We start from the raw sequence: 26,313 nt of genomic DNA, 5'->3' as shown, positions 1-26,313 counted from the left end.
ACAGGCACCCTATGAAAATAAAACAGAGCACTTCATGTCTCACACAGCTCTCTCCAGAGGCAGGATGAAAGAAAAAGGAATAAACTGTGTCTGACAGATTTTAATGAAATGCAGAGACTCATTTTAATGAAACACTGGAAAGCAGCCAGTCTATTGTAGTTAGGACGTTATAAACCAAACGGGAAAAGTAAAGGACAGAAAGAATTTCATCCTTTTTTAGAAAAGTATCCTTCTTTAAGGATATTTGGGAGATATTTGTATGGTTGTCACAGGGCATTTCCATGGATGTATGAGCAGAAACCCCTAATTCCTGAGAGGCAAAAGGAGTGCTCCAATGACAGTACAGTTCTTTGGCACCAGAACAGGTCCAGCCAGATCTGCTTGTTAAATCCTCCTGGAGCTGCTTGGGGAACAGTTTCAAAAGGTCAGTAAGCGCCACAAATTCCAAATGACAGTTCATGAATTTGCTGCAAAAATAAGTGGCTGGATTTTTCTCCATTCTCCCACTGCAGATGCTGTTCAAGCAGTTCCTTGGTTAAAATGATGCTGCAGAACAGCTCTTGCTGAGGATACCCAAAAAACCTCCCACCTTTCTCCGCAAATCTGTCAGCTGGTGACACTGGCTGCTGTTGCTTGCAGCAGTACAAAACTCTGCCTGGCTGCTGTGAGCTGGGTTTTGTGCTGCATGCAGCCTGCTTTTGTTTTATCTTCCATCACCTGGGGTGATTATGACATTTAAATGTAATACACTTGAAAAAATATTAGGAGGAAAAATATATTAAACTAAATGTAATAAAGAGATAAAGAAACGTGCACCAGATAGAATGCTAACTTTAAATATTAAAAGAAGGAGTTGAGGGAACTTGTGGTCCACCAGTCTCAAGATTTATTCCACATTATTATATTAACTTCAGGATTTAAATTTGACTTTTGTTCCAGGTAGACTCCTTAAGGGGATGTGGCTAATTTTCAACATATTTAAGAGTGTACACTGAGCTCTCCCAAATGAGTAATTTCATTAATTGCTTGGTACTGCTGCTGCTGCTTGGACTTGTAATCCTTTTTTTTTAATCACAAAGTGTATTCAAGCCAAGACATCTTCCCTATATGCAGCACCGTAAAAGATTACCCTGCCTGATTCTGCTGCTGTTTACACAGTGGTCCTCTGCAAATTTCATGATATTTCTGGAAAGGGATCTGTTTATAATAATATTAATGTACACATGATTTCTACAAGCCTTTACTTTAATCTTGGCTAAATAGCCAGGTTATTAAGTAGTAATTCCTGGTGGTGGAAAAACATCGTCGTCCCATGAGACAAAACAGGAACAGGAAATATTTAAGCCACAGGCATTTTAAAGCTAATTTAAGGAGGATTTACCACAACTAGAAAAAGAGATAATGAGGGATATATGCAAATTGTCTGGCTAATAGCAATCCACATTCTACCCCATGCACACATGCTGAAGTGTAGGTGAGAAGGGCGAAGTCCTGCCCTGTGTGCAAACACTGCTGTGGCTGCCACGGTGCCAGCAAAGCACCTCCGGCATCACTTCTCAAAGAACCAGTGTGAGAGCAGCTGTGAGTAGTATTTAATAGACTAACAAGACTGAAATCTCATTGAACAGAATGAGAAAATGTCTATTTCTTAAAGCAAAATAATTAACCCTGCCTTCAACTTCGGCTTTTCTACAGGAGGAATACTTAGGATAAGTTTTGCACTTGTGGTTTCTGCAAAATAAGGTTTGTTCGAAAGCGGAACACTAGCTTAGGTCGTCATGTTTAAGAATCTGTTTAACTAGAGAGGAGTGTTGGTACCAAGTCAATGCCACCAGTACTCCACAGGCTCGAATCTCAAGCCTATCTTCTAGCACTCATGGTTCCTAGTCCCCTCCCAGTGGTTATATAGACATTATTCCTGTCCGTTCCAAGACCGGGTTTTCCCTGTAAGGCTACAAGTGTGTGTGTGTGTGTGTGAATGGATCAAAAAGGGAATGGAAGGAAGAAAGGAAAGCAAGCAAACAAGGCAGACGGGCAAAATAGTAGGGTTTCTGAGCTCTTTCCAGAAGTGGCATTAGTAGACAGGGGTGTGAGAATGGCAACTGGGCTTGGAAAGAGCTGAGCTAAAATTGGATCAATGGTGGGAAAAAGGAGGATTGAGCCATGGAAAGTAATCCATCTGCAGCTGACAGACCTTGCAGAAGACCTCTGCAGGATCTGGGGATCCGAATACACTTACAATTCCAAATACATTGGCTCATCCATGTGAGGTGGTTTTTAGGTCTAATGAAAACCCCAGGAAGATTCCCTAAATAGGTATAAAACACATCAGTAGCATTGGTGTCAGTATTAGCAGATGCAGTTTTTTGTTGCAGTGTTGTTACATTTTGCTGTGTGTTTTTCCTGGGAGAGGAAATACCAGGATCTTCGCAACGCATTAGTCCAAATTTGGAGTGCTTACTTTATTCATTGCCTCCATGTGGCAAATTAAATTACAGGGCAATCTGAATTAGGTTTTGGAGCAAGTAAAAGGATCAGCCTGAGGGTTTCCAGCCCTATCAATAATGGAGCTTGTGTTCTAATATAATATTAATTCAGCACATCCTGTTTTACGTGGATAATTTAACACAGCAGCTTTCAAATGTTCTGAGACTGAAGGCTAAAGTCTCAATAAGTCATTTGAAACATTTTCAAAAAATTGAGATGTAGCAATTTTTCAGCTTACCTGTCTCACCAGTAGGTTTTTTGCCAAATAGACTCTTTGCTCCTTTTTAAGCCTGCACTATTTAGAGTCCCTACTGATTTAATTAAAAAAAAAGATGCAACTATAAATCGTTTGTTGTGACTGATAAGCAGTTCAGCAAGAGACATACTGTGTCTCTGTAGCTTCCAAGTGTGCTTACTACTATAAAAACAAGCCTGATGCAAACTTAAACCCAAGCTGTTGATGCAGCCTCCTAGCAGGAAAGCCCCTGGAGGAAGGGATGTGTGTGGAAGAAAAGTGGAGTTGATTGAAACAAGGAGGCCTGAAATTAAATGTGATGTTTCTGGTCTTTGTTATGAAATCAGGAAATGATTCCTTTACATCTTGAGTTCTCCAGATTTGTCTGCTGACCTTATTATTCTCCTGCTGGTCTACTTGTCTATATTTTGTTCCCTGAAATCATCTAGAATTTTTTCAGGAAGGTTTTGGTTGTGTTTGTGGCTTATTGTAGGTAGGATAAAAATTCCCTATGTGTTTCTAACATGCTTCAAATGTATTTAAAACTTAAAAGTTTGATCCTTTATTCCCTTTCTGTGTTAACTCTGTTTGCTAAAGTCTTACTGCTGCTCTAGAGAAGCTGGATTTGCCCTTTCTGTACTTCTGTAGAACTAAAACCAGGGGAAAAGCAATAGCGATATTAATCTTCTTATGCCAAGGGGAAAACAAATGTGTGCCCTTGTGGTCCGTCTCCGGGATGGAACTGGAAGAGCTCCCACTTTGTTCAGTGCAATTTAAACATGTCACTGCAAATGGATTTCAGCCAGCCTGGTCACAGCCTGTCCCTGCTGCCCCTGCAGCCTCCTGCAACTTCAGCTCCTGCTCCGGTCTCTTTGTAACAGATCCTCATGCCATTCTCCTCACCTTGGAAAGTTTCAGTACTGCATGCCTGACATCTCACAGGCATGGCTTGTTCCTACAGTAAGTACCGGGAGATGGCAGTCAGAAATAGATTGCTCGCTGTGCCACAGGGGGAATGTGCTGACATAAATACACTCTCGGGCTCCTTTAAAGTTTGGGCAATTTTCCCCTCTTCCATCCTTCTGGTCCCACAGCTCTTAAACTGGGTAGGGAATATTAATGCAAAATAAGTAACCAATACAGTGCAAACGTTCACATAGAAACACACAGTTACCGAGGTCTGAAATAACGTGGTCTTGACATAAAATTCCCACCAGGTAAGTAAATCTGGCTGCCCTTAGCAAAGAAGGGTTAATATACTGCAAATCGTGCTTGGAGCAACAGTGACTACTATAACAAGACCAAAAACCATCTCCAATCCTACAAATGTTTTTGGCTCTTGGGCTGTTTTGGTTGTTTCTTCATCAAATTGGCTCTCTAGAGTCAAGATAAAGATGCAGCTGTCTTGGGCATGTTTACACGGTGCAGCAGAGATCTCTGACCTGCTCTGTTCCACGGACACAGGCGTGCACAGCTCTGCAGGAAGATGCCAGCCCTGGCCCTGAAAGCAAGACGTAAGCTACATCTGTGCACACCTTGGCAGACGCCTCAGGCTTATTTCTCAGCGCGGGCTGTAATTGCAGTGAGGCTCCCCGCTTCCAAAGCCAGGCTGGCACTGGACATGTACAGATCTCCATGTTGTCTGAATTTTATTTTCCATGTTTTCCAACAGTTGCTTTTGATTCTGAATAGGAGAGTTTTCATGTCTCTTATGGAATAGGGCCAATTTGAAATTTTGATTCTAGGTTTTTTGTTTGTTTATAAATACATGGTTTTCCAAATGGAAAGGGCCGTGCCCGAGCCCTTCTGAGTGCTGTGCTGGTGCTGTGCCCTGCTGCCTGGGGCAGGAGCTGTACGGGGCCAGCAGAGTCTGACCTGCAGGAAGGCGAGGAAAGGGATAGGGCAGCCAAAAGGTCTCACTGTGAATCTAAGAAAGAGTAAGGCTGTCTTCACAGCTATCATGGTTCATGCAGCTAAATCATGGGGAGTTGCTTGCTTTCCCAAATGTGTTTTAATCCAAAGGGTTCAGCCTGCAATATATTTTAAACATGCAAGAAATATCCATAATATCTGTCGCTGCACGCTGGCATGCTATGCCCAGGAGGTAAATCTTCCACTAGGTCTGTGTTCTGGCAGGAGCCCGTGGACGGACACGTCGCTGTAACTGTGTGCTTGGTTCTGCAGAGCACATCTGGGCCTGCCTGGAACAGGTCTGCTAGTGAGCAGCATCTGGGAGCATCAGAGAGTTCTAAACAAATACAGGATTAAATCAATCTGTCCATCTGAGAAGTATTTTAGTTTCTTTGCTGTTTCTATTTATGGGGCAGTTGTTCTTTTACCACATGTAGCTTGTGTAGAGAAACAGATGAAGCAGAATACATAAGTTCTTAATTTTTTTCATTGAAGAATCTAAGTTACTAAGTCATTTAAGCATACAGCTGCCTAACCTCACTGGCTTTAATAAGATTTAGCCACATACTTAAGGTAAGTAGGTACTCAATGCCTTTTGAAAAAAGGGATATTTAAGGAAAGCACCTAATGATATAACAGTACCTTTTTGTGTATGTAAGAGGCTTAACTTCAATGCAGAAGCATGGTATTTAACTGCAGAGATCAAGCTAGTTCTCCTGCATGCTGCAGGGAGGGAGGGAGAGAGAGAGAGAGAGAGAGAGAAGGCAGTCATAGTTGTCCATATTTTTATGTCTTTTATAACGATAGTCATCTGAGCCCGATGGCCAACCCACCAGCTCCTGCAGCCAGGGCTGTGTCTGGATAACCCCAACTCTTCCAGCTCCCCACCGAGCTGCTTTGAAAGGGGGTTCTTCCCTCAGTGTACGATACCAGTTATTTGGGTACTCACATTTCATGGCCAGTAGTCACCTTCATGAACAAATTTCTGCTCGCAGTGGCCTGGCCTCTGTTTGCCCAGCGGAGCGTGCTGCAGCCTGGCTGGGCTCTGTGACACCGGGACACGTGCGGGACAGTCGGGTAATGATGGTGTGAGGGAAACTGCTACTGCTTTCCCAGCCGAAGGTTGTCAGCTGTGACAGCGTTGGCTGATGTCCAGTGAACCTTATGCCATATTCTAAGGGTACTTAGTACTTGACTGTCTTACCTGCCAGGGCAATTCATGAGTGGTTTGTGAGGAAAAAAACAGCAGGGCTGAGGAGGACACGTGAAATTTTAGAGAGAGAAAAAAAAAAAAAAAAGGTATGAGGCAATGCTTGACTCATCAAAATAGGCCATGAAATAGGCCATAGAAGAGATGAAACAATAAGAGAGGCATCATAGTGGAAATAACTACAGCATCATCCATGTCAATCTGATGCATACTTCTCACTGGCTCCCAAACCTGCCTGATTTGAAAACAGTCTTCGACATTTGTGCTCCATTTCAATATTTCTTGCCAGGAGATCGCTGAGTAGTTTCACAAATATTATTGAAGGCTCACATAGTGCCTGTGAGGTAGATCAGTGAAGTTATCTCATTTTTCCAGATGAGTAAATTACAGCTTAGGGTAGCGAGTGATTTTTTTTGTTCCTCGTGACCACAGCGCCAGCTTTAAAGCTAGAAGCAAGATCCCAAGGGTCCTGGCTCCTCCAGCCTGCTTCTATAACCCGCACTGTGCCATCTCGGATTTAACAAGAGTCTTGATAAGTAACATTAAATACTTTTTCTGATTCTGAGTTGTGATTCAGAGATCAGCATTGTGTTCTTAATCAAAAAGAAACCCCTAATAAGTTTCATTTTAAAAAGCAAAGGACAAAGCACTAATATTTCTGGCTAAAATATATAATCAACCATTAGAAATGAAGAAAGAACTGGAAAAAAATATTGGGGGAATAAAGATTGATTCAAGTGGTAGCTAGATATTGAATATTAATAGTGTTCATAAGAGTGAGGCCAATTACCAAGGGCTTGCCAAATGGAATTGTCCAAAATGACTGACTGAATCCAGAAGTTAAACATCCTCGTGCAAAGCCAACTATGTGCAGCAAAGGTTGTTGCCATTTCCCCGTAGGGTTTCACTATTTCACTTTGCAGTTGAGTTTGTGTTGGTGGGGTCTTTTGGTGTTTTGTTTTGTCATATATTTTTTTTCAAAAATAGCTTTAGTACGCAGACTTAAAGGTCTTGGTCTGCACTAAGTAGAGAGGCTTTGAAACCAATTCCCTCTGCCTACTGTTAAGCAATACTAACAGGTTATCAGGAGCAGCTTTGCTATGTGGTACTGGATGTGAAGGCTACAGCAGCCACGCAGTGGTTAAAGATCAGAGGTTTAATTAGCCGTCTTTTTCTGGTCCTGCCGTTAGGCCTCAGAAATGAAAGGATGGAAAGAAAAGCAAAGGAATGATATTTTTTGTCTTCTATAGGAGCAGTCTCAGGAGCACAGCCTTCCAGAGTGCTCTGCACCTTGTCTGGGCTGTTACGCCTATTACCAGTGTGTTACTTTTTCAGGATGAGGCAGTAGAATTATTTTCTTTTATTATATCTATATTATATTAGCACAGAATTTACTGAAAAAAATAAAATAAAACTGATGTGAAACACTGAGAAACTAGCAATCACTTTCCTGGTGTGTAAGTAAACATGCATCTATATTCAGGAGCCTGCTGATGACATTGCACAATATTGCCTGTTTTCTGCAACAGATGGGAGCAACAGGGACAGCAAGAGTAACTGCAGCTCAAGCAGCCTGCTCACATGATGGTGGTGCACTGTTAGCTGAATGAAAGCTAAGATTAAGCACTCCTTGAAGCTTATTACCATTCAAGTAAGACCAGTTAAAAAGCAAGCACTAATTTGGAGCTGGCGACCTTGAGCTGTAAGTGTTGTATTATTAGATGCAGATGAATATGGATTTGGCTCAGCTAAGTTAAATTAGGAGTAGGCATGAACTCCGTAAAGAAATTATAAGTAACCCACCACTGCACAAGAGGCTCTCTCTGTCTTGCTTTCAGTCCTCATTCCCTGCAAAATCAGAAAATTGATGGTAAGTGCACAACATCTTACAGTCCATGGGTGGTTAGAGAGTTCCAGATTGAAAGAGGCTGAGGTTATTCTTGCCTAGGTGGTGAAACGCTAACTATATTTCAGAGCATTCGTGTATAGCAATGAAAAACATAATTTATCTTGGAAGTCAGGAATGACATTGCTTTTCATTAACCTTAAATAATGACGAGGCTTGGTTCTATTACTATGTAGGTACATGTACTGTTGGTTTCTATGCATAAATGTAGATACAGAATTAAGATACCATTGGGAATTCCTCAAAGCCTTGCTAGGGTTAAGAGCTTATAGCAGGTATTTATTTTATGTTTTAAAAATTCAGTATACTCCAGTTAATCTACCCTCTGGTAATCTGTAGAATAGTGATTGAGCCAGACACTTAGCTGGTGTAATGCAGTGAAACTCTTCTGAAAGCAACAGTTAGGCTGCCTCTCTAAGATATAAGAGGCTTAGGCTCAATTCCCTGATTTACCACAGATCTCTTGTGTAACCTTGGGCAATTTCTTGTTTCGAGATCCAATAAAAGGTTTACAGGCATCGAACAAAGTTTGAATCCTGACAGTGCTCAAGTTTCCTCCACAATGCGTAAGGAGAATGAGGCCGATTAAATGGAATGCAAAGTGAAAAATGCAGCAGCCAGCCCCTAAGGAGGCACCCTCAGCATCCTCACATAATTTCTACATGGCTTCAGGCAGCCACTTCTATGAAAGATAGGCATAATCCTGCATGTTTCCATTGAGAACCCTCACGTACTGCTTACACCCACAGAGCAGCACTCTTACTGCTTACTCTTACTGCTCCTCTCAATAATGGGCCAAACTACTTGTGTCAGTCATGACAAAAACATTTGTGGACAGGCACAGAAGCCAAATTTTTTAGCCTGTGGTCAAGCCACAGCTGAGAGCGTGTATCAAGCATCAGATTGCTGGAACTAGGCCTCGGATGAGCGACTTTGGGGAAATCAATGACTAACTTTTAATCTGTCTGTTGTTGCTATATGACCTCAGTGTGGAAGTGGAAGGGAAATGCATTAAGGAGCGTAAAGCACTCATATTCTGTAGCGATGGGGACCACATAAGCAGCTAAAATTAATAGATGCTGTCATATATAATTGCTGAGAGTTTGAGCACCAGAGTGCATTACGAGCGAGTACAGTAGGAAGGTTTGAGCTCTTGGAAGTTGCGAGACTTGTATCTGATCTGTACCGGTGGAGCTGTCTGGGAGTGCACTGTGTGGCGATGTGCCAGGCTATAAAGGTTGATCCTGCAGACAAGACTGCAGAATTGGCACCTTCAGAGCAATGAAGCATGATGTAGATGCTCCACAAGCAAGCAGTCAAGTGAGCAGTGATGTCAGCACTCATTTCAAGGCTTTGTGTTTAAGTTAATGGTGGAAGGAATCTTTATTGTGGACAAAGCTCCAGGAATAAGTGGATGGAAAACATTTTAGGGAACAATTTTGTCTAAAGAACGAGTGGAGGAGTGGGCCTGGAAACACTTCTACTGGCAAAGAAAAAGAAAAGGAAACAAGCAGCAGAAAACATTAAATCAAATGAGAAGTGTATGGCGGTGTATGGCCTTCCATGAAAATAAATGAATATTTTGGGGAAAATTGTGCAAAAATACCATGGGACATGTAACTATGGAAGGTGAGGGTGTGAGTGAGCATGCGTTCAGTACCTCAGACAAGTGTCACACTTGTCACCTGTGGGACACTGTTTTGTCAAACACTGTCTCACCACAAACTGAAAATTATTTGCTCTGTGCTACTTGCTCCACAGCTGACATGTTTTCCTTATTCATTTTAAGTGCTGTTAAACTGCATGAAGTTCCTACGAAATCAGTGTGAACAGCATTAGTTGTCCCCGTAGTAGGGACTTTTCAGGCAGGGAATTCCTGTCCAAACTGGTAGTCCCGAGCAGGCGTTTGCCTTCCTTTAAGAAAGAGTCCTTCCTTTAATCCTTCCTTGGTGGCTTTTTAGGCCATCCCTGTCCTTCCTCTAACGCATGTTTGATTTGCACTAACATTTTTATAAGCCTCTTTGTCAAGCACTTCCAGTTATTATTAGAATTACAAAAACAGTTGTTGTCCCTTAAAAAAGATAGAAATTAGTTTTCTACTTCATGCTATATATGTTCTCAGTTTGAGTAACAATAACTGTAGTGTAAACAGCTAGTTCCTTCACTTACCTTGGCATCGCACAAACTTCTTTCTAACAATCTAAGAAAATAGTGGAATTTATTTATAGAGGAAAGGGAAGTAAAATGAACCCAGCAAAATTGTAAACCAAATTAAGAATATGCATTCATAAGCTTCTTTACATTTAAAAATGAGACAAAGCAAAATCTGTTGCTATTGTTATTCTTATCCTGAGAAGTCACCCTGCCCTACAATATACTGAAAGGTACTATGTGTCCTGTTCACTGCAGAACAGCTAAACATCCCTGAGTCATTTGTTTAATCATTTCTGAGTTTTTGTGCCAAGCACCTGCCTTTTAATTTGCTACGACCAACCTGAAACATCTGTCAATTTTTTCCCCATGAATTAATAACTCTGTAATTAAAATCCAGCAGAGAGCTCAGCTGAGACTCCTGGTTAATTAGGACAGCAGATAGCCATGTGAGCAGCATGGTATTACATTAGTTGGAGATGGCTTGGATTTGAACCGGGGCTCTGGGGGTGACACCAAGCTATCCGTTCATTGTTCAACTGAGAAGCTTTTGGATATTTGTTCCAGTAGCCAGTACTTCTGCTGTGGGCAATCAGATCTTGCTGCAATTATTTAAAACGGACTCAGCACTTGAAAACTATTTGCTTTAAATGCGTATTTTTTCAAAGGATCTGGTTTTAGCTATTGCCATTCTCCAAATATTAAGAAAGTGAGAGGACACAGTGCAGAACTAAGCTCTTGCCCGGAGCTGCTTTGCGAAGCGGCAGCAGGAGTGTCACTAAGAGCAACGTGACTTTCATGGCAAAGGCCATACCCACTGCTAATGTGCAAAGGTATTTTAGTTAGAGGATTTTAGTTTCTTCCAGGATTGCTTTCTACACTGATAAGTACAGTGGTGTCCAAATAATCAAGGTTGTTGCTGGTACTGAAAGTATCGGGTCGATTCAGGTTGATTCCTGCAGCTTCTGAGAGGATTCTTATACCACATACTTGATACATAAGGGTTTGGGAATTGTTTTGTTGATTTTTATTTTGTTTTAAAATAGCAGACAAAAATATTTGTTATATCATGTTTAGTACAGCTGTGGATGCAGGTGTCCTATCTGCACACCTCATCTCTTGTCAAGTAATTTTTAATTTTATGAAGTGCACCAATTAATAACAGAATTTTTCAAGTTTGTTCATTGGAGGCAAAGAAATCTGTATTACAGCTGAGCAAGATGTGAACAACTTTTATTATGAACTTAAATAGCTTTGAAAACAAAATCAAACTAGCCTTGTAGCACACAGCGATGTACACAATGCTCTGTACCACAGAGACGCAAATTATCATAACTCGAAGGCATCCCTGTTTTAAATGGACAATTGTGTTCTGTTACTGAGAGAATTCACAAAGGAATCCCTATGAAAGAAACCTCTTTAAGTAGCCTCTAATATAAATAAATGTGTGGCAAGTTCATACATTCTTTATCGACAGCATGAAAGTGAACCAGTTACCTGCCATTTTCCTCTGCAGACAAGATGACAGGGAAGCTCCTCACTTCTCATATGCTAGTTTGCTGTGAAGCTGAATTACCAAGTTCATTTTATTTATTTCAAATTTATTTTCTAATTAGTTTGTGACTCTTATAGCGTGCTATTGAAGCAGGATGTTTTCCACTTGGGAGTCTCGGTATTGGGGAGAATACAGATTTGCCCAACATCGCATCAAAGCTGCAGGATAGTGAGGGTGTGCTGAGGCTGCAGGGTCCAGGAAAAGCAGCCCTGAACTGAGAGTGAGAGAACCTGACTTGGTCAGTCCTGCGAAATACCACATCCCTTCCCTCTTTTACAGTCAGAGAGCTTTGCATTGCATGCACAGAGGTGTTTTTTTTGTTTTGTTTTGTTTTTCCCAAATGACAAGACAGCTTTATAACATTAAAAAGCTGCATCTGACCCCCGCTACATGTGCAAGAAAGCTTGATGTGACCGATGGGTATTGCCTTCCCCATGCACAAGCCCTCGCTGCCATCAGCTGCAGCATGAGCAGTGGGAGCTGGGTTGGACAAGCGTGCCCCTGCAGACCACGGCCACCTCCCTGCAGCACTGCTTCCCCTTCCTCCATGGGCAAATTAAAACTGCTGCTAACGTATCTGAGGTTGGATTTTTTTTTTTTTCCAATAAATAGTAATTACTTCAACAGATATTTAGGGACGGCTCTGTATTCCTAGCGAGGCTGGGTCTCAAATAAGATGAGCATTAATTTAATTTGCCCAAATGGCTCTTGATTAGGTTTGCTGTTATCTGAAGGCAATAAGCTAATGGAGATTATGCAGAAGGGATTTGATCTAGCCCTCTGGCTGTTTGTTCAAGCTCAGCTTCCAGCACAGGACATAACCAGCATCTGGTCTAATGAGCTACAGAGAGAATCCTGCTGATTGTATCTTTGTTGTACAGGATAACGAGGAAGATTCGGACAAAAACAGACTTCTGGTGAATGCTGGGGGAGTAAATGTAGCTCTTGGGAGACAGGGGAAGGAATACTTTGCAACTCCTCAACAAATCTCTGCAGAAATAAGGATTTCTTTAAAATCTCTACTGTTTTTAAACTGTTCCAAAAGTCATCACCATGGTTTATAATTTACATACAGCAAATCACAGCAGTTACAAGTCAATACCATAGATCAGTCTATAAATGGGACAGCTATTCAAGTGAAATACTTAATCTGTTGTGTGTACATAAATCCTTGAGAATAAGACTGAAGACTAAATAAGGTGGTGTGATTTTAAAAAAAAATAAATGATATATAATTAAAAAAAACCAGCAAAACTAGATTAATTTTTAAAAATATATCTCTGCATATCTATGGCAGTTAGAGATGTGATTTTTATTTGTAATTGACAAGGCAATGTCAAGAAAATCTCTAGTACAAATAAAGTTATATTGACAAGCCTGCTTATGCTGGTATAAAATGTTCAAGAGGCAGGCATAAACTCAAGAGGCAGACATAAACTATGCCACTAGACACTTTTTTTCCAAAATATTTTCCAAAGAGAAATTTTTTAGCCTTACAAAAACCTTAAAGGTTAACCTCAGATTGCTAAAGATGGAGGAATTCAAGTGTGCAGGTAAGCTTTATGTTATTGCATGTGAGTTTACTGCAAGTATTGCAAGAATTTCCAAAGTCTGTAGGTATCTGATACCTCAGAACTGATAAGAGTAAGGCTTTTGAAATCTTAAGTGTCTTGTCAGTATTTTTAGGAGTTCTTTTGTGTTTTGTTTTGTTTTTTTTTTTTTCAATGACAAAGTTTAGAACTGAAATCCCACTTTGGTTCTTAATTTCAAATGTGAGATGTTTGATACATCTGCTATGATAGAACAGAGCCTGAGGAAACCTAAACTTCACAGGGACTTTGAAGAAGCTGAAAGCTATTTTTCTGTACATTCTTGAAAAGACTGAATATTCTCATGCATGTTTGGGATTCTTTCCTGTTTTTGTTTTAGGCTCTTCCTCCTTTCTTGCTCTTTTTTTTTTTTTTTTAAACGCTAGTATATATACTATGTGTGCTTACAAAAGATTGAAAATGTCCCTTAATAATAATAATTAAGTATAACATTTCAGGTACAATAATAGTAAAATTGCAAGGATCACTGAGTGCTAAATACCAAGGTCTCCAGTCTAGAGGAGGCTGAGGGGTCAGGCAGGCACCTTCTGTGCAGACCCATTCCTGAAGCTCTCTGGATGTTTATAGTTCTAGACCAGTAGCTGATTTCATTGAATAGCATTAAACAGTAAATTCCAAAGAAAAAGGGCTTCATTAATTTTTTTCCTCTCAGCAGTGCAACAAAATATGCTCTCTGAAACAAGATCTGACTCAAATTGCAGGTTTAACAAGGGCTAATTTAAATAGGCCCTTATTTCAGTTTAGGTTTTAAAGAGTAAATGAAATAAACACTAACTTTAGAGGATGTCTTTCTAAATTCTGCATGCAAGAATAAATCAAGTCTGTCTTTGATAGATGCTGTCTGGTTTAAAACCAAATGACGAGAATAACAGAAGCATAGAAAATCGAGACATGATCATTAGAAAAAGTCTCAATCTATATGATTAATGGCACCCATTTATTATAGAAAGTGTCAGAAAAAGACTCAGCTCCTAAATTCACTGTAAATGCAAGAACTTACAGGCAAGTTGATCGATAACTTGCATTTGTTGAGATGTTTGTAGGTACACAAAAAAGTATGTTCTTCTCCAGCTTTTATGTTAAAGCTGTCCAGTAGATGGAGCCATAGAGTTATGCAAAAGCAAGTGAGATGCGTTTATCCTAGGAAGAACTCTCACAATCAGTGCAAATACGGCTTTGTTAATTCATGAAATTCTAATGCCAGGCAAATTACTTATTTGGTTATATCATGTTTTGATGTATGACTGATTAAGCTGTACTCAAATGCAGGTTAAAATGATTCCATGTTTGTTTGATACTGAAATAATTACAAGTCTCAGTCAACAAAAACTACAGCTGAGTTTTTAATTTTCATTCATGCCACATTCCTTCCCGGGTATTGTACAGGTCTGAGATAAAGTCAAACTCGTGATGAAGTGGCACAATGGAAGACATTGATAGTAATTGTAGCAAGAAAGTCCCACATGTGGAAACGTGTATGCGGTGAGGAATGTGTTAGCGGTTCCTGCGGAACACAAAGGGGGTGACTTCAAGGATGTAACTTGCATGCACTGCTTTTTTACTGCTGCTTTGAGACTGGTGCATCGGCTCCTTTTCAGCCCGTGAAATGGAAAAAAATATCTGGGTTTGAGAAACGTGGGCAGCCCTGGTGATTTCATAGTGGTGTTTGAAAGTTTGAAACGTGTGTGCAGTGTAGCGTAGCAGAGCTTCTCATTACTGCTTGTGCTATTCCTTTAAACTAAATGAATTGTGTAATCAGTTTAATCAGCAAATCGCATCAGGTATCAGTGTAAAAGTGTGAATTCTATTTTGCTGCATTTGCATAGCCTCCTTTCCTGTGGTGTCTTACCTCAAGTGCAACTTTTATCACTTAGCTCATAAAGCTGAGCTTTAGATCAGCTCTGCTATGAGAACAGTTCTTTAACATAGCTGCAAACACACAGTAAGTGACATAGTTTGTCCCACGGCACCGATGGCTGTAGGTGAGTGTTGCAAGGCAGACTTTTCCCCCGCAAAAACTCAAGTCCCCACGTCCCGGGTGCCACCAGGCAGAGCCCCTGGGGCAGCGGCGAGCCGCCTCCCACCGTGACCGAGAGTTTGCGGTGGGCTCGGCGGCCGGTCCCGAGGAGAGGAGGGCTGAGGGAACCCCCTCTGCCGCCACCGGGGGGCTCCCGGCCGCTCCCGGCGATGGCTGAGGCGCCTTCCCGGGGTAAGCCGCGCAGGCCGCGGCCGCCCGGCGCCGAGTGAACGTTTGTTTGCCCAGGCGGGGCGGGGAGCCCCTGCCCTGGGGGCGGTGCTGCCCTGTCCTACCCGGCCCGGCCCGGCCCGTTCTCGGCTTCTCGCTGCTGGTACCTGCAGGCGGCTCCGCCCCGGCCCCACAAGGGAGCGCCCGGCGGGGGCAGGAGGCGAGCGGCCGGGGACGGGACGGGACGGGACGCGACGGGACGGGGCTGCCGCCGCCCCGCGCAGCCAGCCGGCAGCGGCCATGGCCTTCGGGAAGGCTCCGAAGGATCCTTTCGGCACCGCCGTGGGCAGCCTGATCGGTGAGTAGCGGGGGAGCCGCGTCCCGCCCGGCCGTGAGGGGGAGCCGGGGGTCGCCGCGTCCCGCCCGCCTGAACGGGTCCCCCTTGGCCTTTCAGAGCGGGCGACGTTCGGAGCGCTGCAGACGGAGGAGTGGGGGCAGTTCCTGCACATCTGCGATGTGATCAACGCCACGGAAGAGGGGTGAGCTGCTAGGGTCGGTCCCGGAGAGGCTCGGGGCGCGGTGGGGGCTCCCCAGGGGCTGTCGCCTGCCCGCCGTCTCCTGCGGGAGGCGCGGTGTCCGGGTTTCCATGTTCGGGGCAGTTCCTACTTCGTACCGTGCTGCTCGAGGGCAGGACAAAGTCAAGCAGGTGACATGTGATGAGCGTATAAAGTTGCCTAAAACGAAATAACAGCGGAGAGCAGGGATCTGTGCCTGTCCCGGTGCCCCTTGCTGAGCCACCAGCACTCTGAGGGGTTAGGCTTGGGGGCTCTGCCCCATGCAAGGTGTTAGCTTAGGTTTCTCACCTGCGTCTGGCGTGTTTCAGGTAACCCGTGCTGCTTGTCAGGCTGAACAGGTCCCCCCCCGTGCTCTGCAAAATCCCAACTGGGAAAAGACCTTGGGCATTTGTTCTCCTGCAACACGGTTTTAAACACTGTGGCCTTTTAACTGAAGCAGGTTTCCCCACGAGGCAGTGTCGCAGCCCACCTGCCCTGCAGCAGCAGGGTGAAGAGGCTGGCGCCTGCCTGCTGAGCTCCCCAGGTCATGGGGCGCAGGTGGCCCCTAGCACCCGACAGCCAGGTTCTGGTTTGCTTGGTCACTTCCTTGCTGTCACCTGTAAAAGGGGGAGAAGAAAATTAACTCCTGTGTAAGATCTGCCGCTGCACCGCATTGTGAGCACTCACTAGCAGGGGCATATTTTAACACTGACTGGAGGTTTTTCTCCAGGAGAACAAGGTATGCCTTAGTTTCTGCACAAGTATCTTCTTTTATATCAAATTTTCCTTCTTTTCATTTTTTTTTTCATGATTTCATGCTCTCACCTGGGGCTCTTAGAGCTTGGAGGGTCGGTAATAACTCCATTCCAGTCGCTGCCAAGAGCTACAGCACTCTTTGTCCCTCTTTGTTAGTTTTTATGTGGAGTTTCTATGCAACAGAGCTTTTTTTAATAAACTACTTCCTCTTGTGTACAGCTTATGCTTACAGAGGAGGTCCTTCTAGGCAACTGCTACTAGTCCCAGTCTGTAACAGGATGTAAGGAACAGCAGAACTGCTGTATGTAATTAGGCAAATGGTTATTTTAACGTAATACCCAGCTCCTGACCAGAGCATTTCCAGATGCTTCAAAGGGGGAGCAAGAAGCAAGAGCGGTGTCGTGGTGTAGCTTTCTGCAAGGGGAAGCTTTCCTCTCCCGCTCCCATCCATCACGTGCATTTTGAGTTGATACATGGTACTTGGTATGGCAACTCTGCTGCCATAGGATAAAAAACATAGAGAAATCTCTTTTCTTTTTAGTATGAAGTACAACAGGCCTTTCAAACTGAAAAACGCAGTAGTGCTAAGTACTCATTTAAAGTCAATGACTGAAATTTTCAACAAAGATTTTTTTTTCTTATTGAAATATTCAATTTATGCATATGATTTCATCTTAGATTTTAGAGAGATCCTAAAGAGGCTTTAGGACATCTTGTTTTTGTTGATCATTGAGCTGACCCTAATAGGTGTAATATCTGGGTACACTATGCATAGTCCATATTAATCAGCCAAAATTATTTCCCACATGTGGTAAGCTTGATACCATCTTCCACCCTCTTCCTCCTACATAGATATTTAAAAGATATGGGGTGTATATATAGAAATGAAAATGACTAGGATGGAGATGCCACTATCTCTTGGGTGGAATGGGTTGTCCATCTGTACATGGTAATTACTCAGATTAGTTAAAAGCATTCAGCAATTATAAGATTGGAAGTTAGCCAAGACACCCCTACTTCTTACAGCACTCTCTGGAGAATATTTTTGATCGCATCATGTATGAAAAATAGGTACCAGCCAACTCTTGATACCTTTGGCAATTCCTATTCCCTTTCATAGCAATGAAAGTTAGATAAGTAAATCTATTGTACAGCAGTGAAATAGCATAATTTTGGAGGAGACCCTGCAGAGAAGAATCTCTGCACAAGCTCAAGAGTAACGCACAGCCTGCAGTAACAAACCTGATTCAGTGCTTTGTTACTCTAGTTCAGTGCTGAAGTGATTTTGCTGGAATCATTGGGGCAATTACTCTGTTTTTATGTGGGTGTAAATACAAGAATGAATTTGGTTCCATATCTCAGACGAGTATTTTTAGATCTAGGTTGAAGTTATGAAGTAGAAAAAAACGTCAATTTCACGGGTAACCTTTTCTATTTAATTTCTTGTCACAGACCTAAAGATGCAGTTAAAGCGTTAAAGAAAAAGCTCTCCAAAAACTGTAACCATAAGGAGATCAGGCTTACCCTGTCTGTAAGTACAGCTATATTAATATTAATTAGACACTAAGAAGGAAAACATTTTAAATGATAAGATGGCATGCAAATTAGTCACTGACGTGACTCTACAGGACGTTTTCTGTCTTTGTTGTTTGTGTGTATAGAACTACCAGCGCAGGCCAGATGGTCTTCTGGTGCTCATTTTTCCTGAATTTATTGTTGCTCTTTTTTTTTTTTTTTTCAAGCCTGCACTGAATAGGAATAGTTTGGTTCTTATTTACTCCTGGGACTGTCCCTTTGTGAGTGCTCCACCTGTTTGTGAAAGATACCGAACTTGGGATATTACATAAAAGCCACATTTGACTGTTCTATTACTCACCTTGTGGTACTGATCTTGGTTAAACTAAGTATGCTGTGTTGTGTGGTGGAATGTGTGATACTCGTTTTGTAAAAGCGTTATTGCATACAGTAAGAAATTTGAATGAAGGGAAAACAATGGTGAGCTAAGAGAGGCAATAAGACACAGGATAAGCCCTGCAAGGTTCAGATGTTATGACTAAGGGTTGGAGTGACCGGGAATATCCTCGCTTGAGATAGATACCCTAGCCTTCAGAATATGACGGTGTGTTTCAGCTTTCCCAGAGTTTGGGATTTCGGTCAATTTAAGATTTACTGTAGCACGCTAACATAGTTCTCTGTTCTCCACTACACTGATAATGGGGGCAGTAGCAAGAAGTTCCTAACGCTGTCCTAAGTCCAGAAGTCCCTACCTGAGTTGGTCGTGGCTGACAACAGTACAGTTGTGAGAAGAATCATGTTGGTTTTGTTTTAAGCTACTGCGGATTTGTCTTTTGTTATTTTGTTTAGAAAAAAAAATACATATATATACACACTATATAAATATATACACAATTTCCTTTTTTAAAAAGTGTATGAGGGTATAAGGGTATAAGAGGCTTGTCTGCATTACATTGGGTACTATTATTCACAGGTTTGGTATTTGTTGTGCAAAATAGTTATCTATATCAATACATGCAGAGAAGTGATTAAGGAAGATAAGTGATTGATAGTGTTGAATTTTAGGTCACTTAGCAATTGCCTAAGTGTCACTTGACAAGTTAGAGATGCAGATAAATGTGTTGCACATACCAATGTATACCTGCAGCTCATTCCACTTCCGCACTTCTTCCCTGATTTCCTCCTCCACTGTCTCATGAGTCACCTTTTTGCGTGTTTTGTGTGTTTGCATAACAGAAACACTCGGTTTCCGCTGCAGTTGTAATCCCTGTATCAGATCTGCATGCTTTCTCCTACAGTCTTCGTGCACCTTAATCCTCTGAACATCTGATACGGTCAACTGGAGTTTTGATGGTCCAGTGCTTAAGATTTCGGAGTCTTTATTCGGATATTTACTCAGCAGACATGCTCAAGGTGCTCTTCTCATAGAAACAAGAGAAGGATCATGTGCCAGGTGTATCCAAGGAAAAGCTTTGTTGTGTTTACCTGGAAGCTTTTTCTATTTGCTTAGAGGTGGAGTGTGTACCGGGTTTCAGCTGTGCTTCTAGTTCAGCACTTTCTCACGGTCTCTTTACAGTTGCAGGCTCTTTCTCCACGTCTGTTCTCACCCACTCCCATGTACATATTTAGCCATGTCTGCCAGGCAATCACAGCTTTTTGGCCTAGCTTCATATTCCTTCTCCGCGTGTTCCTTAACATTTATTTTTTTAAATAAGTGCCAACGTTTCCTCTAACTCTGTCCCTGCTTTTGTTCTTCTGCAAGACCTTCTGTCCTTACCTCCTTTCTTTTTTTCTCCTTTTCTACCTGTACTGCTATCAGTTTAGCACATGTAAAACCTTTCCTTTGATCTCATTGCTAACCATGTATTACTTTAACTCCTTTGTTTCTAAATCAGTCCTTCTGTGTGCTATTTTTCTGTTCTACTTTCTTGATTGCATGAATTACATTGTTCCTGTTTCTCATTTTGAAGTGCTTGCATTGGAACAATAAGTCATTGCAAGCAGAAAAAAGCAATTTTCAGTTTCTAAAAAAAAAAAAAACCACAAGACTACCTTCAACTATTATCTTTTAAAAATCATTCGTTTTCTCTCAGATTTCTCCAAAAATAAGGTCTCCTTTTTTAAGAGCTGTACTTTAATTTAATAAAGCTTTGCTTTATTGCTTGTGTTTCCTACAGTGAATGCTGACTTCATGCTTTTGAGACACTGCATCACATTGTCTCTCCTACCTACAGTAGATGGAACTATTAGAAGGAAACAGATCTAGAAGCCACTTCTGCTTTGAAATGTTCCTCGTTACACATTTGTTTACTCAACTATAAAATTTGGGAATTTAGTCTTTCTAATGAAACTGCTTTCTAAAGAATTTCCTTCCCAGAGAAGGTACACAGAGTGAAATGTGAAAGTCCTCGTCTGAAGTAGCATGACTGCATGGGTTAGCCCTGATTCTGTCATCAAGATGTGTTAAATCTCAGCAGTGTCTGCCTCCTCGTGTGTCTTAGATGAGTATTTATTTACTTGCAGGAAGAAGGGTGAGTGCCAGCTGTATAATGTGTTGGCTGTGCCTTAACTCCATGTACTCTGATCTAGGGAAGTTACCTGGTGCTTGTGAAGTCACGTGGATCGAGGTGTGTGCATGTCAGGCCGTGAAGTTGCGTTGTGCTGTCTTTGGTAAAGCCAAGTGATCAGGCTTGGCAGTGCTGATTTTGCAATCAGGGAATGAAGAGGATTAGAACTTTTAGGCAGGAATCCAGCAAAATGTGTGTGTTACCTGCCTCCTTATGATTAATAGGCTTTGGATATGTAAAATCTGTTTATGTAGTTAATGCTGAGACACCTGTTCAGATGTCTCTGTAGATCTCCCTTGATTTTTTTTAAAGCATTTACTGCCGTGCCCCAGTTCTGAATCTTGTAAGGTCTTAGGAACTGAACAGCACATGGGGGAGTCGTTTATTAAATGTGTCCTTCTCTGCACCTGTGTTAACACACACACTTACATATAAAGCTGTGGGCAGAAATGTAAGATTTTATTGCACTTTATGGTGCGTATGGACAAAGAGAAAAATAAAAGATATTGAGTGGGAGCAAAAGTAATCTGTATTTCAATGCATGTTTTTTGAAAAATTCAAGACATTCTGAAAAATCAGTGTTTTGAAATGCAAAAGTATCTTTTAGGAGTTGGCACCTAGAAATAGTGTCTGCTGTTCAAAACCTCTACTGGGTAGGGCATCACTATAAGTTCAGTAGAGTATAATCCTGGAGAGGGATTGACAACTTATCTCTCAGAAATACTAAAAGGCAAACTGTTCGTCTGTGTTTCTTGCATTCACATTAGGTTTGAGAGGTATCTGTTGCAGACTAAATCCGTTCACTACAGCTTTTGGAAAACATCTGGCTGCTTTAGATGAGCAGTTAGCCCTACTAGATTCTTAGTAAGGCCTGTATTGATAAGGAATATAGTTGACTTTTCTTTTGTTATCCTTCATAGCTTCTCCCATCTTGTTTCTGCCATACAGTTTTTAACAGTTTGCCTTTTATCATCTCAGTTTTCTGTGAACCCCAGGGCTTTGACTGTGCAATTCTCCCTCCTTCCTGCTCAGTGCAGCTCTCTTAGCTGGATTTCTGGTATCAGTTAGCCTGGAACATAGCAGCTCTGTCAGTTCCAGCAATCATCCAGAGGAAGGTTAATGAGTTGATTCAGGTTAATTTGCCATTTCTGTTATTAGAACATGTTTCTATTGAGATTTCGTTGCGCTATGTGAAGCACTGCTTGACTTGGCCCCCTTGGATCCATTTGTTCCAATGGAACTGCTCGGGAAGGTGCAGTCCTATTAGCAATGATAAATAACCATATTGAAATTCTAATGAAAGGTGTTATTAGTATGAAGTGGCTTGTTCGTGAATGGTCCAGTTAAAAATAATTAAGTCAAATTCTTCTTTCTCTTACACCAGCTTAGTTTCACTGTAAGTGGGCTGGACTGGCATAATTGAGTGGAGGATCTAGCCCATTAGCTTCAGTACTTTCATTCAGAGGGTAAATACTCGGTCCCTTATATAAAGAATTAATAATAGGGAGTAGCATACCAAATTTCCCATGCACTGGGCTGAAAATGTTCTACACAAACCATCTTTGAAGTACTGCACAGGCAAATGACTTGGCTTATTAGCATGTGTTTCATGTACTCTTTCAAATGAAAAATAATGATTTGAGCCAAGATTTTTTGGTAATTATCTCTCAGTTATTTTGCACAGCAGTCTGCCAATGTCTCTTTGTTCTACTCTCTTTTCATTTCAACAATATATCTTCTTCTGGTCTTAAGCATCTTCTCCCATAAGTTCCTGATAACACTGGGAGGAAATCCCCAAGTCCTGAGGCTGGGAAATGAGTTACTAATAGGACTTCAACATAGCCGAATGTAGTCTGCCCTGAATAGGAGAGCATATTTAACCTACTTCAATCATGATTACAGTAGCATTCTTAAAAATCCATGTATCCTTTTGCAAATACATCCTGTCTATTGCATGATTCTGGGGAAGTTTTATGACTAAAACCACAACATTTTGCAAACTTCTGTGAATTCTACCCTTTGCTTTCACTTTTCCATTCTCACTCTTAAATTGGGAGAGAAATTAAAAATAAGGATGATGAGTGAAAAGCAGAAGTGATTATTTTTCTTTACATGGGCCATCATAGTCCTCTGGCTGGCCTTCAGATTTAAGCCAGGTGAGGTGAGTTCTGTTCGTAATTCTGCACATGATCCAATCGGCCTCAGTTTCCGAACAAAACTTGTATGGGGCTGATTTCAGGTGGTTGGGACGTACTGACAGCCTTTGATAGCTCTTCTGTAACATGGGAATTGCAGCCAGCTACCTCCAATGTACAAGGGAGAAGTCTTACATGACGGTGACATGCCTCTGTACTTGGTAGGGCAGACATGCTGCTTGCACGGATCCCATTCTGAGCATTCCAGGCAGTTTTTAAAGTAGTCTTCTTTTGTGAAGATGAATCTGACAATTGGAGCAATTCACTTGTTCTGCTTCAAATCAATGTGACCTTTAAAACATATGGAGAAATTGTACTCTGAGTAGTTGAATTTGTTCTTTTCTATTTTTTCATTAGTCTCTCACTTTAGAGGACAGATTAGAAGAGGTGCATTTAGATTCTGAAGAGCTCTCTGGGAGAAGAAAACAAGCTTACTATTAGACTAGGGTACCTGTTTGCTAGGCATTGAATTAATTCTGTTACTGAATCCGTACAAGTCATTTTTTCAGGCTATGGACAGATTTCACGCTATTAAAGTACTGCGTGTTCAGTAACTGCTGTGACATGCTTCTCTGTTAAAATAGTTTAATCCTGGGTAACCCATTTCATTTTGTATCTGCATAGGAATAGCAAAACACATAGTGAACTTATGTTTCCTTCTAGTAACCTCCTCAGACAACGTGGTGAGACTGTTGGCAGTAGTCCGTTCATATCCATTAGTACTCTTTCTCTACAACACCTTGGAACAATTTAAACAAAAAGAAGCAAAAGCACTCAAGTTTTTCTGTTCATAGCATCTTTGTAACAGAAGTTTTTGTATGCGCAGCTGCTTGACATGTGTGTGCAGAACTGTGGTCCTAGATTCCAGTCTTTAGTTGTGAAGAAAGACTTTTGTAAGGACAAGCTGGTGAAACTACTGAATCCAAGATACAACCTGCCAATTGACATGCAGGAGAGAATCTTGACTTTCATCATGGTAAGTCTAGAGTAAACTGAGTGTTGTGTTTCTGCTGTATGGTAAAGATTTAATGATGCAGCCAGTTTCTGTACTGCAGTGTACCCATGGGAACCTCTTACTAAAGTGGACTTTATTCCTCTGCATCTGCTTCATGCAGTAGTAGCACAGAGTGGAAGACAAAAAGAGAGAGCTAGAAACAGTCCTGGAAAACTGTCAACCTCCACTTTTTATATTCATCTCCCAGTCTGTGTGTGTGCTTCCTCTGTGAGTGTAAGCAGGGTGAGAGGGAACTTCAGAGCTTTGGTGGTGGTCCTCCTGTTTTGAGTGGAGTTAGTTGGATTGGGTGGGGGGAGAAAACATTCAGTTCACATGGAGGGAATTGCCTGCCTTTAGGACTGTATGTTTTAGAAGGGCTTATCTGACCCTACTGGCTGTCCATTTCTGTGACTGTTACTGTTGTTTCAAATCCAGACATGGGCACGAGGGTTCCAAGGAATGGTGGATGTGACCGAAGTAAAAGAAGTTTATCTAGAATTGCTGAAGAAAGGAGTGGAGTTTCCATCTGCTGACACCAGCACAGGGGGACCTAAGGTGGGGATACACAAGGATACTTCATTAAGTCATTGTAAATCAGAAACAGGATGTGTTAATTGTATGAGCTCTGTGGACATAGAAGGTGTGTTTGTTTTTGTTTTGTTTTTTAAATGCTTCAGGGCAGAGTATGACCAATCTGCTTGAACACGTGAGCAGAAATCAGTTTCAATTATAACAGCTAAGATAACAACAAAGAAACTTGGCCTATATACTAGTGTCTTTATTTTACTTCAAGCCACAAATTAGTATGTTCTCAAAAAAGAAGCATGTGTCTCTTAAGACTTCCAAAGCATTTAAAGAATTGAAGTGTTTTCAACTAAAATGATTAAGATTTTCATGAAAGCACATACCATTCAGAATTTGAGCATTGATACAATCATAGAATGATTTGGGTTGGGAAGGAACTTAATGATCACATGGTTCCATCCCCTCTGCCACAAGCGGAGACACTTTGCACTAGATCAGGTTGCCCAGGGTCTCATCCAATTGACCCTGAACACCTCCAGGGAGGGGGTGTCCACAGCCTCTCTGGGCAAATTGGTCCAGTGCCTCACCACCCTCATAGTGAAGAATTTCTTCCTAGTATCTAATCTAAATCTGTTCTTTTTTGAGTTTAAAGCCATTACCCTTTGTCCTGTTGCTACACGCCCTGGTGAAGTCTCTCCCCCTCTTTCTTGTAGGCCCCCCTTTATTTGTTGGAAGGCTGTAATAAGGTCTCCTTGGAACATAATCTATGTTTAATTTTTAAACTGAGAGAGGTGTAAATCTGTAAGAGAGGTCTCTCAAGTTGTTTGCACATCTTATACACAATAATATTTGACCTTGTGGCTAATCTCTACCTTTGTTATTTAAGCATATATCATAGATACCATTGTGTAGTGTCTAGGATAAATTAAATGTAAATATGTTCTGAGCTTTGGGCATTGGCTGAAAATACAGTACATGCTTTACAGCAATTCTCTCCAGAATGTGTTTTCTAGCAGAAGAGTTTTCACAAGACTTGGGGAAGTGTGAAAGCATTCACTATTGGGTAGAACCTTGCAATTATAGAATTAGATGTCTGTAATCAGCGTAGACAGGAACGATTCAATCATCCTGAGCTTGATTTGATGACTGAATAGTGAAGCGCACAAAAGCTCGGGTATTTATGGCTGTTTGAACAAGCTGTATTTTGAACATTTGAAAGTGCTTTCACTGGACAATAAATCTTTCCTCACCAATTGCAGTAGAGACAATTCTGTGTACCACATATATCTGTCCGTTAAAGTCAGTCGCAAACCTTCCATTGATCTAGGCAGCAGCAGACCTGAATGCAATTTTTAGTTCAGCCTCTAAGAGATGAAGGATGTGACCTATGCAGTTTTGTGCAGGGTCTTTTTTACTGCAGTCAGTTCAACTGTAATACAAATGGAAACACCCCAACCTTGTCACTGCTCCCAGGCATGAATGTGTTCTAAACTAGTCTTTGCTGTAAAATTGCAGCGGCACTTTAGGAAGGACTCTCCCTGTTAGATGGCTTCAGAGGTCAAGGAGACAGCCTGTTCTTAGCCATTCCCATTTTATCTGTGATGGGATTTGCTAGCAAACCCATTTAAAAGATACCTGAATTCCAAGCCTGATTTCATTACAAAGTAGCTATTAGATTTATTCTTATAAATAGACCTTGCTCAACAAATTCCCTGGGAGCATTGATTATGCGAAAGCTAATGCCCAGTTGTCTAGTCTGACAGACGTTTTGTAGCACTCTCATCTGGATGTCAGTTTCAATTCTTTTGTTAAACTCAAGCTCTGCTCTTTTGTCTTTTAACAGTCTTCATCTCAGCATCCTACAAAGTCATCACCATCTTCTGCTAATCCCACCAAACGTTCCCTATTGCCTCTTCCCACGGGCCCAACATTACTGTTGACTGCTGAGCAGGTACAG

General features: G+C 41.6%; 1 protein-coding gene across 4 annotated transcripts in view; it reads left to right on the top strand.

The window, feature by feature from the left end:
• Nucleotides 1–26,313, top strand: part of TOM1L1 (target of myb1 like 1 membrane trafficking protein) — a 416,402-nt gene that overhangs the window by 376,685 nt on the left and 13,404 nt on the right. Inside the window, exons 1-6 of one of the 4 annotated variants that reach the window (XM_080560433.1) lie at nucleotides 14,392–15,608; nucleotides 15,705–15,789; nucleotides 18,013–18,091; nucleotides 23,664–23,813; nucleotides 24,267–24,386; nucleotides 26,200–26,307. In XM_080560433.1, the coding sequence (XP_080416559.1) occupies nucleotides 15,551–15,608; nucleotides 15,705–15,789; nucleotides 18,013–18,091; nucleotides 23,664–23,813; nucleotides 24,267–24,386; nucleotides 26,200–26,307 (600 nt within the window). In that variant the 5' untranslated portion in view covers nucleotides 14,392–15,550. Of the gene's footprint in view, nucleotides 1–14,391; nucleotides 15,609–15,704; nucleotides 15,790–18,012; nucleotides 18,092–23,663; nucleotides 23,814–24,266; nucleotides 24,387–26,199; nucleotides 26,308–26,313 lie in introns of those variants that run through there. The other 3 variants (XM_080560432.1, XM_080560435.1, XM_080560434.1) reach the window with 3 other exon arrangements.

Source organism: Anser brachyrhynchus, assembly GCF_964034855.1.
Source record: "Anser brachyrhynchus genome assembly, chromosome: 18".
Classification (NCBI taxonomy): Eukaryota; Metazoa; Chordata; class Aves; order Anseriformes; family Anatidae; genus Anser; species Anser brachyrhynchus.
This window is presented reverse-complemented; position numbering and strand designations above follow the sequence as displayed.